Source organism: Mustela putorius, unplaced genomic scaffold, assembly GCF_011764305.1.
Source record: "Mustela putorius furo isolate JIRA1106 unplaced genomic scaffold, ASM1176430v1.1 tig00000253_pilon_pilon_pilon, whole genome shotgun sequence".
In the NCBI taxonomy this organism is placed as follows: Eukaryota; Metazoa; Chordata; class Mammalia; order Carnivora; family Mustelidae; genus Mustela; species Mustela putorius.
The window spans coordinates 6,330,652-6,350,132 of NW_025421329.1; the positions used below are offsets into that span (position 1 = coordinate 6,330,652).

Consider the following 19,481-nt stretch of genomic DNA (forward strand, 5'->3'; position numbering starts at 1 on the left):
TTTCTGCAGTTGGGCAGCTGAATTACACTAGTGGACTGAATTCTTAATGAAATAGTTACAAGAATTGATTTCACCAATATATATATTGGGTATCCATTATGTGGCCAGTTGGACAAGATGCTGAATCTACTGACATTAAAAGCATGGGTCTTGTCTTCGGGGCTCCCATTAGAACCTTGTTCCATGTGTGGGCTATGAATCAGTCAAGGCTTTTATTAGAAGTGCAGATTCTCAGGCCCTACCTCGGACCCAGGGGTTGGAACCTGCATTTTAATGAGCACCCCACGTGATGCATGTGCACATTCCAGTTTGAGAAACACTAATCTGGTGGATATTAGTATGTTAATTTTATTCATAGTGATAGAGAGTTATCAACCTCTTTATCAGTGTGTGTGTGTGTGTGTGTGTGTGTGTGTGTTAGAGCAGATGAGACCAGGTTAACACTGGAATACTCTCTTCAATTCTGGTCCCATAACCTAAATCAAAGAAGGGTGGTAGGAATATTCCAAGGCACCCCGATATACTCATTACCTGAGAACACTAGGAAGGAATAAAATCCCCAAGGGGTGCTGAAAGCACCTGGATGCCCAAGATGGAGGAAATAGCCTAAGACATCTTGCTCTGAATTTATAGTAAAAAGAAAAACTTTGGTTGGATTTTCTAGTAGCAAATTCAGAAACAGGATGTGAACACCAGTAGTCTATTTGGGAGGAGATCACAGTGGGGGCTCAGGCAGGGGAGTAGGGGAGTGGGACAAAGAATGGAAAGCAGCCTCTGGGTCTTGGTCTTGGGAAATTGTGTAGTGAGTATTGTTGTTCCCCCAAGGGTGAGGAAGCTGGGGTTTTTATGCACCAAGAGTCAGTCACCCTGCTCTGAGCTCTCCTGGCCGGAGCATCTGCAAGCCCTGGGGAAAGACTTCTGGGTGCTTGCAGTACAAAGCCATCACAGCCTACGGGAGCGGTGGCCTCCGAGGGTTATGGGCAAGGCACTAACCACCCCTGCTAGCATATCCAATCTGAAATCATGAGACCAGGGTGCCTCCACAGACCTCTGCATCAAAGCTTCAGTTCCTGATGAGGAACAAACCAACCTTTTGGATTGTAACAAGTTTCAAAGCCTCAGTGATTCATCCCCTCAGAGTTACTAATCATCTTCACAAGACTGGAATGACCGACCTTCACATTTTCTTAAAGTCCAAATTCCCTTTTCATAATCCCTCTGCCTTCTTCCTTCCCTAAACTAAATATATGTGCTCAGACGACTTTATCATACTCAACTTACAGAAAACAAGTTTTTAATGGTCTATTTCAAAATTTTCCCTTTAATGTTGCAAGTCGTAGTTTCTTGCTTCCTCTTCAGCTCCTTTGCCTTTGAATCTTTACTCCATGCATTTCTCATGGGTTTTTCATGGCTTTGCTTTTGTTTCAGTTAAAACTGAAATGCTGCATACAGCAGCTATTGCCCCCAGAGGCCGTGTCAGCATCCCCGCAAGTCAGCATTTCTGTAAGAGGCACTGCAGAACACTGCTTCCCTGAAATAGTCATTGGCAAAAGGTGGTAGGGCAGCAGGTCTGTGGAATTCTGCACACCCCATTGCCTTCCTGGTGACCCATGCTGCCCACCAGCATCTCAAAGCTCCCAAAGAGCCCACCGTGACCTTGAGTGAATGCTTAGCCTGATTTCACTGGATGCTGCCAGTGTTATGGGGACAGTGCCCGTCTGGAAATCCTTCCCACTCACATCTTACACGGCTGGTGTTGAGCAAAAAACATCTGGGGAAATGCTAATTGGAACACATCCCCAGACTCTCTCATGCCTTTGAACTTGGTAGGCACTTAGAATGTGTTGAGTCGGAAGCAGTGGTGGGGCACCGCAACATTACAGCTCCGAGCTTACTCCCTTTTTTGCAACTGGAAAAAAAAGAAGAGAGAACACTTCCCTAAATACAAAGCGATATTTTGGAATGAGGAGGGCCTTCTCTTCCATACTGAGGTCAACCCCTGGCAGGCAGCTGAGTAGATTCATCAAGAGAGGTGCACTGGCTGGGTGAGGCACCACTCTGCTTGGCATGGCACTGGCTTCAGGGAGTGAGGAATTCCATCCCTCACCCATGGCAGGATGTCTTATTTGCTCTGTGTTGTCAAGGCTTACACCTACCAGCTGATGTATCTCTGGTCCTAGGTTTGGCAAATGTAAGTCCCTGTTGGTAGAGTGGTAGATCACAGGGGTACCCCCCCAACCGTGCTCTCAAGAAAACTTGTCTAATTGTTGTGCTCTTAACTCCAGGCTCCATAAATGAATCCCACTCACCGAACTGCTCTTTTACTTCTGTTTTTCCCAAAATGAAGATAGCTATTTTTCCAATGGGAAAAAATATATGCTTATTACAAAAAAATTGAAAACTATAAAGAAGAAAGAAGAGATTACCTATTATTTTACCATCAGTAATTGCCCTATCTGGAAATGAGCCCTGGATCTACATGCTAAGGCATCCAGAATTTGGCTCTATCTGCTGTATTCCATAAATCCGTAGATAAAGATATTATATAAATGGGCTCAGAGAATATATGCCATTTTACATCTTTTCTTCCACTTAATATTTATCACTATTTTGACATGTTGACATGTATTATACATATCAATAAACATATAACAGAATCACCATTTTTAAATGTATTTTTGAGTTAAAGTTGGCATATAATGTTATGTTAATGTCAGGTGTACAACATAGTGATTGGACGTTTCTGTACAGTACTCAGTGCTCATCATGATAAGGATAGTTGTCATTTGTCCTTATACCACGTTATCATAATATTATTGACTCTCTTTCCTATGCAGTGCTTTTATCTTCAGGACTTTTTAATTTTGCAACCAGAAGTTTATATCTCTTAGCCCTCTTCACCTGTCCCACCTACCTGCCCACCCACCTCCCCGTGGACCACCGTCAGCTTCTTTTCTGTATTTAAGAGCAACAGAATCACTATTTCAATGACTGCATAGTATTTTAGTACATTTGCCATACTTGAACCGGTCCGCTGCAGTTAGCCATTTAGTCCTGGTTCACCATCATCAGTGATGCTGCCAAGAACACTCTTTGCTGTATATCGGATTATTTCTTTGGGTCAATTCCTAGAATTAGAAATGCTAAATTCAACAGTTTTTGTACATAAATTGATGATGTATACGTTCAGATTGGCTTCCAGAAAGGGTGAGTCATTATTTCTCCCCCCAGGCGTATAGAAAGCTGAAGGTGGTAAAAGGGAAGTGAATGTGACCATATTCATGCCACTGCACTCCGAGAGGCAGAAGAGGACAGCTCATGATCAGTAAGAGAGTGAGCCCGAAAAGGCGTTAGAAATTCATTGATCTCTTTTTTTTTTTAAGTTTTTATTTAAATCCTAGTTAGTTAACATACAGTGTAATATTAGTTTCAGGTGTACAGGTCAGTGGTTCAGCACTTCCATACAGCACACTGCGTTCATCACAAGTGTCCTTCTTAATCCCCATCACCCATCCCCCTGGCCACCTCCCCTCTAGGAACCATCCATTTGTTCTATGTAGTCAAGAGTCTGTTTCTTGGTTTGCTGCTCCTTCTTTCTCTTTTTTTCCCTCCATGCTCATTTGTTTTATTTCTTAAGTTCCCCCATAGGAGTGAAATCGTATGATGTTTGTCTTTCTCTGACTGACTTATTTTGCCTAGTGTTATACTCACTAGCTCCAGTCATGGTGTTGCAAATGGCAAGATATCTTTCTTTTTGATGGTTGAGTAATAGTCCATTGTATATCTATACCTACATCTATTTAATGTTAGAGGAAACTAAAGCTCAGAGAGGTTAAGGAACACCCTCCCCCCCATGCATACACTAGGCCTGGGATCCACAGTTGTCAGGTGTTTTAGAATGGATGACCTTCAAAGACAGAGAAAGGACAAAAACTTCAGAGATCATTTTCAAATGTGACAACTATAATTCTCATACAACTCCTTAGGGACTGGGTATCGAAGATCAGTTTAACTCATTAAAGGAAAAAGTCAACAGGATGTTAAAACCAATTCCATATGGCAGAGACTGGTCAGTAGTCATGGGACAAAAGAATCCCACATTGAACCAGCTTTGACATCCGCCGTTAGCCAGTTTTGTGTGTCTAACTTTGTAAGGTTTAAATGTAAGCTTGATACTGCTATTATTCAACCGTCTTTTGACCTTCAAACAATTGCGGTTTCACAATTGTGCCTCTATCTAGTACAAAAGTGGCTAAAGTTATCCAGGGCCAAAAAATTAAAATCTTTTTTTATCTTTTCTGCTGAACAAATACTATTTGTAACTTACCGATTTTCCATATGTTCTGCATCTGACTGTAAAGAGTCCAGGCTTTGATCAAAAGAAAAGAGCTAAACAAAATGACATTCCAGGTGACCGTTAGGTAGGTTTATTATACAGTGCCCAACTATGGCTTTGAAAGGGAACTTCGTTTGCATCAAGTTCTGCACAGTTTTGTTAACTACAGGGACATACCCTTTGTGGCTGAACTGATTTATGGATGGACAAGATTGATCTCAATGGTAAATCCACCCAAAGCTCCGTTTGCTTTGGAGTTCCTCTGAATTGTTGAAGGCCAAAGGGTCCCCTCATTCAGGTTTTATTTCCCATGGCAGTGGGCGTCATGTTTCATGTTTCCCAGGAACCTGGGGCAGAAGTATCTGCTCAGGGTGCGGGAATCTGCTCTTGCCAGGCTTCCAGCCATGGTCAAGGTAGAATGCCTTCCATGAGAGCCCTGTTGTACCTGGAGAGGATGCTACGTGGAGCCCAGAAGGCCTGAATGCCTGCTGACCATCTTTCCAGACACCAATTTGTAAACTCCAAGATGCTAGTCCCCACACAGCAGGTTTATCACTGACAAGACAACAAAATAAGCCACTTACAACCTCAGGCTTCTTGACCCACACAACCTCAAGCCTCTCCAACTTGAGTTCCACAAAGACGTAGATCAGCACACTACAGTTCCAAAATTTACTGATTTCCAAAATGTAATGTCTCTGAAATCATTTGTATGCTGCAGTCCCTGGTGTGTCATAGTTATAATTGCCAGCTCTTTTTTTCTTGATGACATATAAAATAAGAGGGTGTCTTATAATTAGTAGTGTCTTTAGTTTGATGGGGCACACTGTATTTTTGTTTTTCTTCCCTACTGCAGACCCAGAGCGTGATGCTTAATACGCACTCCATAAACATTTTGTAAAAACCTAAAGAAACAAATGCAATATCAGATTTCAAACACAAATGCTGAAACTAACCAGGGCTTCAGAACTCATCGGGGCCAACTCTTAGAACCCTATCCTTTGTGGCCCTTCTACTATTTAGCTTGTTGCTCGACCTTAAAACTCAAAGCCATGAGCAGTAATATGGTGACAATCTGTGACTTCTGAGTCACTGAATAATCGAACACAATACTGGCCTCAGACAACTGAGCATGTAAATTAGGACCTTGGCAGAATGACTTCTCAAGACGCTGCCTTGTAAGTTGCTTCCGTGATTTATGTATTGAATTACAGACGCTGGGTCTCTTAAAAAAAAAGATCTCTTAAAAAACTTCCCTCACACCAGGATACACTAAATTTAAAGTTCTATTAGTGTTTACAGAATAATTTCAAATATGGTGAAAAACAAAACTCAAAAAACTCTGGGCTCTGCCTCTAGAAGTTGCATAGAATGAGCAGCATCTATGCCAGCATGGTCTTCCCAGGCCCTCATGGCCTATGTGTACTTGCTGTGATTGTCTGGCCAAACAGAGCCAGTCCGGGCCTCTCTTACAGGTCAGTAGAAGCAGTTTACAACTTAGTCATAAGCGGGACTGTGTTTTAAAGCCAATGGCTTCTGTTCTGTGAGCATTTAACGTTGGATCAGAAGAGAGTGCATTCTGATATGCAGCCACATAGCTGGTTGTTGGTGGTAAATAGTTGAAAACTCTTGAGCAGTGGCCTTTAGTGGCCACCACCATGTCAGTGATTTCCCCACCCTGTTCAGCTGAGCTTCTCATGGACTGGCTGGAGCTCCACCCACTCCGTGTCCTGATTTAGCCCTGGTCTAGGAGGAAAATGAACAGGGAAGTTACCAAGAGGAAGGCAGAGGAGGAAGAGCGCTCATTCATTCAACAACTCATCTATGCCAGGGACTGGCTTGAGCTCCAAAGATACAGCAGGGAGTAAACAGACAAGATTCCTACTCTGGGATTTATATGCTGGTGGGAGCATTTGAGTGAGTCTCTGGATCTAGGAATAACCAACAGACAGAACCATTCACCTCAAATGATGAAAAAGGAGAGCCAAGGGTTAAGGTTGGGGGCTATCTTTAATCAGGTTCCCCAGAAATAGGTACAGAGCTGAAGATTTTTATGGAAGTGGCTTATCAGGAAGTGCTCAAGAGAAACCATAGTGGAGTGTGGCAGGAAGGAGGTCACACAAGAATCCAATTTTTTTTTAGATTTTTATTTATTTATTTATTTGACAGAGAGAGAGATCACAAGTAGAGGCAGAGAGGCAGGCAGAGAGAGAGAGGAGGAAGAGGAGGAGAAGCAGGAAGAGAGGAGGAAGCAGGCTCCCTGCTGAGCAGAGAGCCCGATGCGGGACTCGATCCCAGGACCCTGAGATCATGACCTGAGCCGAAGGCAACGGCTTAACCCACTGAGCCACCCAGGTGCCCACAAGAGTCCAATTTTAAGCAAAGTCCTCTTGAAGATAACTTTGAATCCATCTTAAAGGGAGCTTGGGGACAATTTAGGTCTTCTCAGATGTCTCCAACAGAGAAGTGGGAGCTGGGACACTTATATACCTCAGCACCCATCTGCTCTTGGTCAAGAACTGACTCTGGGGGTCCTTCTTGGTCTCTGTGCACCAAACAAAGCAGGTTCTGGCTCCCTGAAAGCCATGCTTTGACAGGGGCCTTGGGGCTGGCTGTGTAGGGCCAGGTTCCTTCTTCTGACCCCTCTTGGGAAGCATGAGGGGCCCCCTCTGGTGGGAACACTGGTCTTGGGAGAAGCCACTGTGCTGCATGATTTTTGTGGGGGTTTTCAGAGCTGAGGAAGCTCCAAGAGGCTAAAGGCCAGGAAAACCTGGTCCATCAACATCTTGAGGTGTACCCAGAAGGTACCAATGCACACAAAGGACACCAGGTCCTGAATTTTCTGGAAATGTCCTAATTTCAGATGTTTCTATCCACTTTAAGAACACTCATGCTTGTTGTGCCCCAGGAAGCCCCATCGAATTGACGTGCCCTCTAGGGACATAGCATATGGAGGTCTTTTTCATGGGCATAGTACAAGGACCTGTGTCCCCCAACAGATACAATGAGCCAACACATCCTGCTACCTTAATCCCACTCTGTACTTCTAGTTCCCTCTGAGCCAGGCCTCTTTCTTTCTTGTTATGGGTGGCAATGTAAATTGGTAAGCATGTTCCCCAGCAGCAAATAATAAAAACCCATGTTGGCTGTGGACTTTGTCTGCATCACCTCAACTCACTCTTTTTTTTTTTTTTTAAGATTTTATTTATTTATTTGACAGACAGAGAGATACCACAAGTAGGCAGAAAGGCAGGCAGAGAGAGAGAGAGGAGGAAGCAGGCTCCCTGCCGAACAGAGAGCCCGATGCAAGGCTGGATCCCAGGACCCCAAGAGCATGACCTGAGCTGAAGGCAGAGGCTTAACCCACTGAGCTACCCAGGCACCCCCACCTCAACACACTCTTAAAGAGGCCCAAGAAGCAGCCCTCATCATGTTCTCGGGACACAGATGAGGAAATTTAAGGAGTCAAATGATTTATTCAAGGACACACTGCTTGAAGCTACTGAACTGAAAAAATTCCAGGCCAGTCAACTTAGCCAGATTTGGCTTCTAAATATTAGATTTGCCCACTTGTGTTCATTCCCTCTGAATACTGCTGTTTAGGAAACACAATTCAACTAAGTAAACTTGAAGGTCTAATTGGTCAGCAGTTTCTGAATTGGGGAGCACCTTGTCTAGCAAACAGAAAGGAGCTCCAGGGAGCAGTACAAAGTGGAAGACATGCCTAGGCAGAAGGGAGTAGGGACAAGGAAGTCATAAACAAATGGAAGGTTTGTTTCAGGCTGTGCACCTTCCTCTGGGGGAAGGGCTGGCATCTGTCCTTCAGTTTACATTGTCTATATTGATTAGGAAATTGCAGACTGGTTCAAAATACCACTCCTGGGAGAGGCTGGACGCGCGGCTCAGTTAGGCATTAAGGCCGGGTTTGCGACATGGGTCTTTGCACAAGTGACTCCATTTGGGGCCTAGTATTTCTATTTTTTACACTACTCTTTTCTACTTGGAGCTAAAAACAGAAAGTTATTCAGATCAAACCACTCACTCACTTCACTCAAGGAGGATATGGGATTGGGTTGCATATTACCTTTTTCTCTGGGTATGTGGAGGTATTTTTTTCCTCTTACCACGGCAGAAAATAGAACTAAAAGATAGTGAATGTTGTTTTTAGTAAATAGGAAGGTTCTGGCTGTGTTTAGGGGATGTTTTGAATCAGCATGGCTAAGATGGACTATTGAAGAAATGCTCCTTTCTTCAACTGAGTTCATTTGCTCTCCATATGGAATCAAACAAAAATAAAAACAAAAAAACAAGGGCAGAGTTCTAACTCTTGCCTCACAGGCCATCCCCAACCTCTGGGCATGTTTGAAAGTGGCGGCCCTTTGGCACATTCCCTGGCCTGTAGAAGGCACCTTGAGGCAGACAGAGCCATCTCAGAGTGTGAGGTTTAAGGATTTAGGGAAACTAGCATGGGCCGAATTTGAGTTATCACTCCCCTCCTTGTCCTGACTTCATACCACACATAAAATTACACTCCAGATGAATGAAAGGCCTACTTATAAGTAATTACATTATATAGAAATAGGCAAAACTATATGTAAGTGTCAGCAGAAAAAAGAGGACATTTTATACCTTCAAGATAAGAAATGTCTTCCTATGGGCACCTAGATGACTTAGTCGGTTAAGCTTCTGACTCTTGATTTCAGCTCAGGTCATAACATTGGGCTCCATGCTTTGTGTGAAGTCTGCTTAGGATTCTTTCTCTCCCTCTGTCCCTCCCCGTGCTCACTCACTCTGTCTTTCTCTCTAAGATAAATAAATAAATCTTAAAAAAAAAAAAAAAAACAGTCTTCCTAGGCAAGGGTCAATAAACAAAAGCCATAATAAAAAAAAATTAATTCTGTCAACATTAAAAGCTTAAGGAAATTTTAAAAAACAATCTGAGAGAAAATCTTTTTTAAATATTTGAGACAAGAGATGCAGATCGACAACTTGCACAGTCTGAGAGAAACCAGGAAACCCCAAGATGGGTAATATAAATGAACAGGCAGTTCCTCAACAGAGAAAATGCAAATGAACAACAAAATATGTAACCTGAGCAAAGCACATTAAAACATTAAGAAGTCACTTATGCTTATCAGATTGGCCAAAGCTTAAAAGTTTCATAAAATCAAATACTGACAAATGAGGGTGTCACTTTCAAAAATGGTGGAGGCAGTATAGCTTGGCATGGCCACCTGGAGAGCCACATAGTGCCACCTTATAACCTCTTACATGAGTGGAGCTCAGCATTTTCTATGAGGTTTCACACAGTATACAGAGGTGTTTAGCGCAGTCCTGCTTGTGACAGCAAAACATTAGAAATGACTTAAGTGTCTGTCAAAATAGAATGGATACATGGTTTATCCCTGTGTATATCCCCATGTGGCATAGCCCTAGCCCACTTAAAATGAATGAACTAGGCAGAATGGCTAAAACGAGTAAGTCAGGAAAAAAGAGATGTTGGCAAGGATGCAGAGAAAGGGGAACCCTCCTACACTGATGGTAGGAATGCAAGCTGGTGAAGCCACTCTGGAAGACAGTGTGGAGGTTCCTCAAAAAGTTGAAAATAGAGCTATCCTACAACCCAGTAATCGAACTACTGGATATTTACCCTAAATATACAAATGTAGTGATCCGAAGGGGCACATGTATCCCAATATTTATAGCAGCAATGTCCACAATAGCCAAGCTATGGAAAGAGCTCAGATGTCCATTGACAGATGAATGGATAAATATACCACTGTAGATACACAATGGAATACTATTCAGCCATGAAAAAAAGAAATCCTGCCATTTGCAACGCCATGGATGGAACTAGAGGATATTATGCTAAGCGAAATAAGTTAATCAGAGAAAGATAATTATATGATTTTACTCATGTGTGGAATTTAAGAAACAAAACAGAGGATCATAGGGGCAGGGAGAGAAAAATGAAGCAAGATGAAACCAGAGAGTGAGACAAACCATAAGAGACTCTTAATCTCAGGAAACAAACTGAGGGTTGCTGGAGTGGAGGTGGATAGGGGGATGGGGTAACTGGGTGATGGGCATTAAGAAGGGCACATGATATAATGAACAAGACAAGTGGGTGTTATATGCAACTGATAAATCACCGAACTCTACGTCTGAAACTAATAATACACTGTGTGTTAGTTAATTGAATTTAAATAATTTTTTAAAAAATTGTAAAAAAGTGAATGAGCTAGGGCTTCATATATCAATGTAGATAAATCCCACGTTTCATTGAGTAAAATAAGGGAACCACAGGACAATGCATCAGTACAATTCCATTGGGTAGAGAAAGCACAGAATGATACCATTCGAGAATGGTGTGCACAAAACTGGTAACAGTGGTTACCTCTGGGTAGTGAAAAGGATTATGGGTGATGGTCAAGGCAGATTAGTTTTAATGACAACAATTTGTGTTTTTCAATGAGAATGTATTCATGCAATTATAATTAAATTTCAAAAATAAAAATGCAAACACCCTCGTGGGTGTGGCATACAAAGTTTAGAAAGGAGGAGGGAAAAAAAAAAAAAAAAGGACAAGGCTTTGAGATACCCTGTCAGCATTTTCTAGACATTCCTCTGCAAGTGGAAGGAAGCCTTCATTATTTTGTTTGTTTCTGTGGTGACAATTCCGTGGAGCAAGATCATTCTGAAGGTTGATAAGGAACTCATTATTTTCCAGACTTCTTTAGAAGAGCCCCAAACATGGGATGTACCCATCAGCCCATAAGGCTTCCCCAGCTCACCAAAATAGACAGGAGAGGGATTATTTGGGTGATAGGGTTTCTCGTGACCTGGAGGTAGGTCTGCTCCCACAGAGTTGATGGGGCTATCAAGGCCCAACAGACCCCAAGGCCAAGCAGCTACACTAGGGGAATAGATTCCTGAGCTAAGAGCAAAACACTTGACTTTTCCCATACCCTAGCTTTCTAGTCCTCGCCGTATCAGCAACACATCCCCTTTGCAAAGCACGATAACATTCCTGAGTTTGCCTCACCATTTGAAGAGTGCCTTATCAGAACTTACTCTGTAAACACTTTCTCCTCTTGGCCTTCAAGAGATTTTTTTCCCTCCCTTATCTAGCCCTAAAAGAAAGAACACAAGATGTGGAGTCCCTCCAGCATCCTGTGGGAGCAGGGATGGATGGCATCAAGACTTCTGTCCCCGGTCACGGAAAATAGGCATATAGTGGGCAGATGTTGAGATTAGAGATTTCTGGGCAGCTGGCAGAGGAAGACTGGATACCACAAATGCTGGTCTTTTGTAGATCCCGGTCTGCTCCCGGTAATGAAATGGCCTCTTTCCAGGCTGGCAGGTGTCTGTGTCTATTTGCAGTGTCTTCTAGTATCACTCTGCTTCATGGCAAGGCTCACAATTAGTAACAAGGTTCAGGACACAACCACCGGGGTGGGGGCATGGGTGAAGGTGGGACTCTCTGAGCCCCAAGTTGGTGCCCTCAGCACTGTCCATGCTGCCAAACTACCAGGCAGTTGCTGCAACCAGACATCCTTGAAAGTGTACAGAGCTGCCGCTGGCAGTGTGACCCCTCAAAGGAGGTTCCCGCCAATGGGGAGATTACCAGAATGATTACAAAGTGGTACAAATTAGTGTAGATTCCCACTCTAGCCTGAGACAAGGCACGCCCAGCCTTGCCCGGGCTGAGCCCTGGGTATGATCTCAGAGGAGAGAACCTGGACCTTCCTAAGCACTGCTCTTGCCCTTGGCCTGGATGCCAACTGGCATGGAAATCACCAGGGTGAACAGTTCAGTCTCCACCCACCTGCTTTATTATGCACAAATGCTCACCTGGGAGAGTAGAATGAGGGAGGGGACCCAGAGACCCAATCCCGGGCTTGCCTCCCTCTCTCCTGTTGTGCACAGAAGCCTGGTCTGTGCCTGCACGGGAAGGCAAGCACGCCACCTCTTTGCGGGAGGTAACAAGCACAGACTGATGTCCTGGCTTTATCAGAGTGGACTCTGATGGCCAGTGCTTTTCTGGGTCTGTCTCCTGGTTTGTGGCCTTCGTCACAACTTGGAGTTTTTTGGAAATGATACAGATACTGTGTTTTTGGGAGAACCACCATCTCACGAATTTGGTGGCCTGCACTCTGATGTCCCATCTTACAAGTAAGAGCAAGAGCCACTTGGCCCCGTGGACCTTCCCAAGTGTCCCCACATGTTCTGGGCAGACAGATAGGGTAGTGAAGAACGGTGTGCGCCTGCCGGATGCTTAAGCAGCCCCTTCCCGGTCTTGTAGGAATTCTAGACGGCTACAGGGATGTGGTGGGGCCTGGGGTTGTGTAAGGAGAAGTGTTGGTTGCGACACCAATTTTGATTAAAGCACTCCTGTAGAAACTGCAGTTGTCTTTAACGTGACAAACCTTAAAACTGCCTCCCCCCCCATTTGTGGGTGGCAGGTTATCTCTGCCTATCCTTAAAGATAAAGAGTATTAAGAGCATACAAGATGTGAACAAACATCTTCAGGTATCAAAAACACAAATAAACACAAATGTGTCTGGGAAAATTTGGGAAACATCTCAAATCCAATCATTGATACCAGGACAGACACCAGGTGTTTAGGAAGGACAGTCTGGCCAGAGAAGGTCAAGGGCTTTTCCTGGGGAAGGCTATGTTTACGTTCACATTAATATGGTGGCCGTGAAGGTGACTGAGGGTGGAGAGGCTGATTTGCCTAGTGACCTGTCTCCTTGCTGGGGATGGGAACTCTTTCTCCCAGATTTTCCCGAGGCCGTGGGTGACTCTCCTGTGTGTGACTTCCTGGCCAGGACAATAGCCATGGCCCAGAATGGGAGGATGACCCAGCCCATATTGGGGGACCTTCAGCGCAGACACTCAGACTGCTTTTGCTCACCCCACTCGCGCCCACCTTCTCAATCTTTCCATCTCCTTCCATTTTCATACACAGCACCCCTTTTTCTTTTCCTAATAATTTTGAATATGAATAAAGATACAAAAACTCACATATACTGCTAAGCACATGTCACTCAGCTCTGTCATAGCTTATCATTGTGTCATTTCATTTTAAGAAATAAAATCTCATAGTCGTTGAGGCCCTTGACCTGTGAACATCTTCATCCATTCTCCTCAAGAGGTAACCACTATCGTGGAATAAGATTATAACCCCCATATCACACATTGGAGTTGTCTATGTGTATATTTATTAACACCATAGTATTGTACAGTTTTGAATGGCTTTAAACTTTATATACTGAATGTAACCCTTTTTAAGTTGTTTTTTTTTTTTTTTTTTTTTTTTTTTTTTTTTTTTGCTTTCATGAGAAGCTTTTGAGCACTTCTGTTTATATGTGTTGATACTGATAGCTCTGGTTCATTCATTTTAACTGCTGCCTAGTATTCTATACCTCAGTTTACCCATTTTCTTATTGATGGGCATTTAAGTGCTTATAATTTGGTTTTCTTACAAATAATGGTGCAGCAAATATTCTCATAAAAGTCTCCTCGCACCCATGTGCCTGGATTTCTCTAGAGTGCATATCTGGAGGTCTGTGTGTCTCTGACTCGCTAAGATGTTGCCATATTGCTCTTCAAAGTGGGCTCTGCAAATAAGACTCCTCTAGCAGGACTTGGGGTTCCTGTTTTCACATATTCTCAAATATTATCAGGCTTTTAAATTTTTGCCAGTGGGATATATATATATAAAGGATATCCTGGTCATTTTCTCTTCCGGGTCCTCAGTGCTTCTAGAATGTTCGCCTACTGCTTGCATCCCAGGCACACACAGCAAGGATGGCTCAAGCATGGAGGATCTGGCTGGCTTCCCTTCTTCTGACCTCCAAGCATTGGGAGCATGCAGAGCTATTTTCAGGGACTCCTTCTCCATGTCCACTTTCCCCTCAGATCATCTCTCCCTGTGACAGGGCTTGGGGATGCCAGCATATATGCCACTGACCCAAATGTATAATATCCCCATACTGAATGTCCAAAACTACATACCAAATTTATTTAATGGCCAATAAGAAAATCAAGGCCTAATATCCAACTCGATTTCTTCCTCAAACCTGACCCTTCGTCATGTCAGTCAAGGGCACTGTCATCTGTCTGATAATCAAGTAAAAAACTTGGGAGTTCTGTTGAGTCTTCTCTTCCTCCTACTCCTACATCAAGTCCAGCAATGTCTATCAATTTCCATGTTGAACAGTTCTTGGATATCCCCCCTTCTTTTGAATGCCTCTGCTACCACCTTGGTCCAAACCACTGGACCTTTCTTGCCTGTATCCAAACTGGTTGCCTCCAGACGGGTCTTGCCGCTTCTCCTCTAGCCAGCAGCCAAAGTGATCTTTTTAGAACCTAAAACAAAAGAAATTTTTTTCCCCTCGTAAAGCCCTTTCATGGTTCTTCGTGTAGAAAATTCAGATGTATGTGTACTGTGATCTAGAATGCCAATGAGCTCTGGTCCTTCCTCTCCTGACCCGTGCTTCCCTAGCCTCTGGGACTTTCTTTGTATGGAGAGATCTCCCCTTGATCTCATCCCTTGTCCTTCAGGGTTCCATCACTTCCTCCAAGATCCACCCTCACCAGCCCATCCTACCTAGAGTGGTGGCCACTTAGCTGCCCCCTACAGCATCACCCTGTTCTCTTTTCATCCTGGCACTTCTCAGTATTCAGGACTGTGGTCTGTGCTCTACCAGAATATCATCTCTGTGAGAACTGTCCACTTTCATGCTTTTAGCACCTGCCATGAAGTGGGTGCCAATAAAGGTTTGTTGAATTACGGAATGAATAGATGGGGTCAAAGTTTAGAACAGCCTATAAGCTTCAATGAAGTTTCGGCCAGCGCTCGGGTGGGATAAATCTGCTGAGAAAGATAACACTTTAGCTAGAATAGTGATTGTCAGAGTTTAGAGCCATGGGATCCCTTTGTCCTATTAATAATTATGGAGGGCCCCAAAGAGCTTGTGTTCATTTAGGTTATGTGTTGGGAATTAAAATGGAGACGTTTTTAAAAGATTTTATTTATTTATTTGACAGGGAGAGAGGTCACAAGTAGGCAGAGAGGCAGGCAGAGAGAGTGGGGGAAGCAGGCTCCCCGCTGAGTTGATCCTGGACTTGATCCCAGGATCCTGAGACCATGACTTAAGCTGAAGGCAGAAACTTAACCCACTGAGCCGCCTAGGCACCCCTAAAATGGAGAATTTTAAAAAAAAATACTTCTTTTGAAACTGTTGAATCTATTACATGATGACATAAATAATATGTAAAAAATAACTATAATTTTTAAAAATTAATGAGCAGTGACATACTATGATAACAGGGCTGGACACAGAGAGTGCCTAGTTAGCACCAGGAAGGATTCTGTTAGCTGAGGGGTTCAGTGGGCTCAAGAGTTTAGGCCAGCCTTCGGGGGCTGATGTAGGCTCTCCTCAGGTGTGTGGGTAGAGGATACAAGCACACATGAACCTTCTGCAAGAGGAGGGCACATCTCTCCCTCTCTTCCCTTTCCCCGAACAGTCTTCTTTATAAAAAAAATAAATAAATAAAAAGCAAAGAATAGGATGAGTAACTTAATGTCTAGAAATTGATTGCAAACTATATATGTCTTAGATATTCTTATTTCTGGGGCGCCTGGGTGGCTTAGTCAGTTAAGCATCTGCCTTCGGCTCAGGTCATGATCTCAGAGCCCTGGGATAGAGCCCTGCATCGGGCCCTCCGCTGGGCGGGGAGTTTCCTTCTCCCTCTCCCTCTGCGGTTCTCTCCCCACCCGCCCCTGCTTATGCTCTCTCTCTCTCAAATAACTAAAATCTTTACAAAACAAAAACAAAAACAAATAGGCTTATTTCTGTAGCCAGAGCCTGATTGTATAAATATTAATTCAGGGAATTCCTCTTGAGTTTTGACTTTGACAAAATGAATGTGGAAGCCTGGTTTTTACCAGGATTTGTTTATTCCTCTTTGTATTCATGTTGAGAAACCAAACTGGGTGTCATATCCTTTTTCTTAGGGCAGTACCGAAACCCAAGTTCTTCCTCCTTTTTTTTTTTTTTTTTAAAGAAAAAGCTGCTCCCACCCTCTTTATTTTCTTTCCTCTGGGCAGAGGAAATTCACACAGCCGGGATTTAAAAAAAAAAGGTGGTCTTCTCTGTGCTCCTATGGAAGCGGCTGAAGCTCCCGGTCTCTAGGCACGCCTCTTCCACTGCCTGACGTCACACTATTTTGTCTTTGAATAGCTCATTGACACAATCGTCTCGGAGATCGGAGAACTGAAACAGGAGATGGTGCAGACAGATGTCAGCCTGAAGAATGGACTGGAACCCAACAAAGCCCACAGGTGACAGAGACGATCAGGTGCCGGGCGTCAGATGGGGGCTAAGTGGACCCTAGCAGCTATGAGGACTGCCGTCTCCGTGGCTTCTCAGAAGTTTGGGAACTGGGAGTGTGGTAGCCTGTCCTGTTGAAGCTCTCTGTAGGAGGTGGGAGTGGCCCAGGAACCAGTTGTCTGTTTATTTTAATCACTTTGAAGGCACTTGAACTTTACACACTCTCAATGCCTCCTGGCACCAGAACCCGGAAACCTAAAGTTCTGTCTGTCGTATCCACCTACTCACAGTGTTGGAAACAATAACGCAGCAGGATCCTCCGCGTGCAGAATAGAATTCAGTGTAGCCCGTGTCAGTCTCCAGAAGGCTTAAAGGGGCGTCCTAAGGAGGATGGACTCATTTTGCGTTCTCAGGTCAGAAAAATACCCAGTTCTTAATCATAGCCATGAGTCGAAGATATGAGCCAGTGTGTTAGAGTTGGGATGTGGTTGTAAATAACTAAGAAACATGGGGGGGGCAACATGCGATGCTTGTTAAGCTCGATGTGTTGTGTTCATGTCGCACCCGAGCTGAGTAAATTGTAAGGGACTGGTCTTTATTGGGGAAATGGGCGTGCAGAGGTCAGGGTGGGTGGGAGTGGTAGGTTGGAGAAGGTCACTCCAACCGCATCTTAGCTCCTGGATACTGCAATTCATTGCTAGCAAAGGCAACAGAATATAGTCATTACAAGAATGATGCAGACACCGGGTGCCTGCCAGCCCAGGGTCATTGTTAACTTTCCCCTCTTTTCCCAGGAAATAGGTCGAGGGAGCCTGATGCAGTGTGAAGGTGAGCTTCACAGAGTGGCTTTTGCTCACGAGTCAGGAGACAGGCAGGAATCCTGCAAGGGCAGGGGAACCAGGTGGTGCTGGTTGCCCAGGCAAGTTTCAAACCAGCCCAACTTGTTCCCTGCCCTAGACTGCAGGGAGAGCCGACAATTGCAAGGAGGTACTTTGCAACTGGAAGGCGGTGGCTTAACTTTCCTGTGCTTCTGGAGGAACCGTATTCCCCCTTAGCTGTGGAAATGCCACATGCCCTCCATTTCCTTCCCTCCTCTACAGGAAAAAAAAAAAAAAAAAACCAGGGGGTAGACCAGATGGTCCCCACGCTTCTTTCTGCAGCACCCAGGCATTCTGTCTGATTTCCCTGGACCTCAGTGGCTGACTTTTTTTCTCCATCAACTGAACAAACGTGCAGTGATTTTTGATTAAAGACTCACCACCTCACACTCAGAATAGTGCCAAACTCAGTGGAAGTGGACCTTTAGTCAGGGGCTTTCCCTTTCCCCTTTGCATTGTTGAGCTTGAAGTGGGAGTCCAAGTTGGTGGCAAAGGGCAAAGAAGAGAGCTTCAGTGGCTGATTTCTCCTCCATCCAAGGAACATAGCACTGCAGATAGTCCCCAAACTCTGCAGGTGATGGACACCAGTGGCAGTATCCCCCCTCACCCCCACCCCTTTTGTGCAAGGCCCAGGGATGCTAGGTTTGCTAGAAGACTTGATGTTGTGTCAGCACATCACGATCTCGATGTCTGACTGCTGTAAGTACCAGGCTGGGAGAGCTGTGCTGCCATCTTGTCATTAACATCACTATCTTTTTATTTTCAAATAAGAATGACCGTGAGCATTCCATAATAGCAATGTTTTTCCGATTAATGTCACTTACTCTTAAATGCTATGTTGGTTAGCAATGAATTCATGAGATTTCAGATGCATTTTACTTGCTGCTTTTTTCAGTGGGGAAGAAAGAGAAAAGGCAAGATGGTCTTTTTTGAACAATGTATACGGTGTTTACCATGTTCTGGCCACTGTTCTAAGTGCGTCACGGCTGCCAGCTCATTGACTCTCCTAACTACCCTCAGAGCGGAACCTCCAGGGGGGCCCTCATTCTACTGATGTGGGACTTTTCTAGCTAATGAGGCTATGGGCTTCTGTGCTGGGGTCTCTCACCGATTTTGCCGAAGCTGGGAGTGGTGACTTCGCTATTAATTCCTCTGTTTTGCCTGGCGATGTCTAGGTGGTCAGATATTGGAGAGGTAAGATAGAGAGGACCTTCTGTTGTTCCCAAAATGAAAGCAGAGCAGAGCTCTGGCCACAGGGAAACAGCAGGCAGCCTGGCACAGAGCAGTCCAAATGACAGACGGAAGGAAAGGAAAGGGGGTGGTGAGAGCAGGGGAGCCACCACAAGTGAAACCCCTGCAGAGAGAAGGGGGATTCCCCCCTCCACCCCGGGACCTTGGCTGGGCATGTTCTGGTTGCTGCACAGATGCAGGGACATCGCCTTCCTTTGTGGCATCCTCGGCAAGTGTGAGCTGTGGTAACAGCCTCATCTACCCCAGCCCCAGTCACCACAATGTATCTTTGTCCCTTCATTTGTTGAACACTGGGCTGAGTGCCACACCGGTGCCCTAGGTTAGGAAGGCTGTTCCAATACCTGCACTGGCTTTTGCTTGCTCCTTTGTGGTTAATATTGAGATAGTCTTTAACCGTTTCATGACTCATGGACCCCTTTCTCAGATTAAGCTGTTAAATGCATAAAATAAAATATGCAGGAGGACATAGGGAAAATAATTCTATGGCAGTAGAATGATCAGAATTCTTAAAATGCATGTTTTCATAGCATGGGTACTTCTTTATTAACACATTAAATAACAAGGTCTAGGAACTACTGTCATCTGGAAGCAAAGATAGCCAGAAATAGTACTTCCTCACCAACAATGAAAATGTTTGGGGGTTCTGCTGGTGACAGAGTCTCAGCTACTGT

At 44.3% G+C, this 19,481-nt stretch overlaps 1 protein-coding gene across 11 annotated transcripts in view; it reads left to right on the forward strand.

Annotated features, from left to right (window-relative positions):
* The window catches only part of RIN2 (Ras and Rab interactor 2), a 223,509-nt gene that overhangs the window by 142,284 nt on the left and 61,744 nt on the right, over positions 1 to 19,481 (forward strand). For 6 of the 11 annotated variants that reach the window (XM_013057060.2, XM_004754135.3, XM_013057061.2 and 3 more), the window contains one exon: positions 16,592 to 16,692. The exons of 2 other annotated variants lie outside the window; for them this stretch is intronic. In XM_013057060.2, coding sequence (XP_012912514.1) covers positions 16,592 to 16,692 — 101 coding nt within the window. Of the gene's footprint in view, positions 1 to 16,591; positions 16,693 to 16,971; positions 17,095 to 19,481 lie in introns of those variants that run through there. 3 more of the 11 variants (XM_004754140.3, XM_045078453.1, XM_013057064.2) reach the window with 3 other exon arrangements.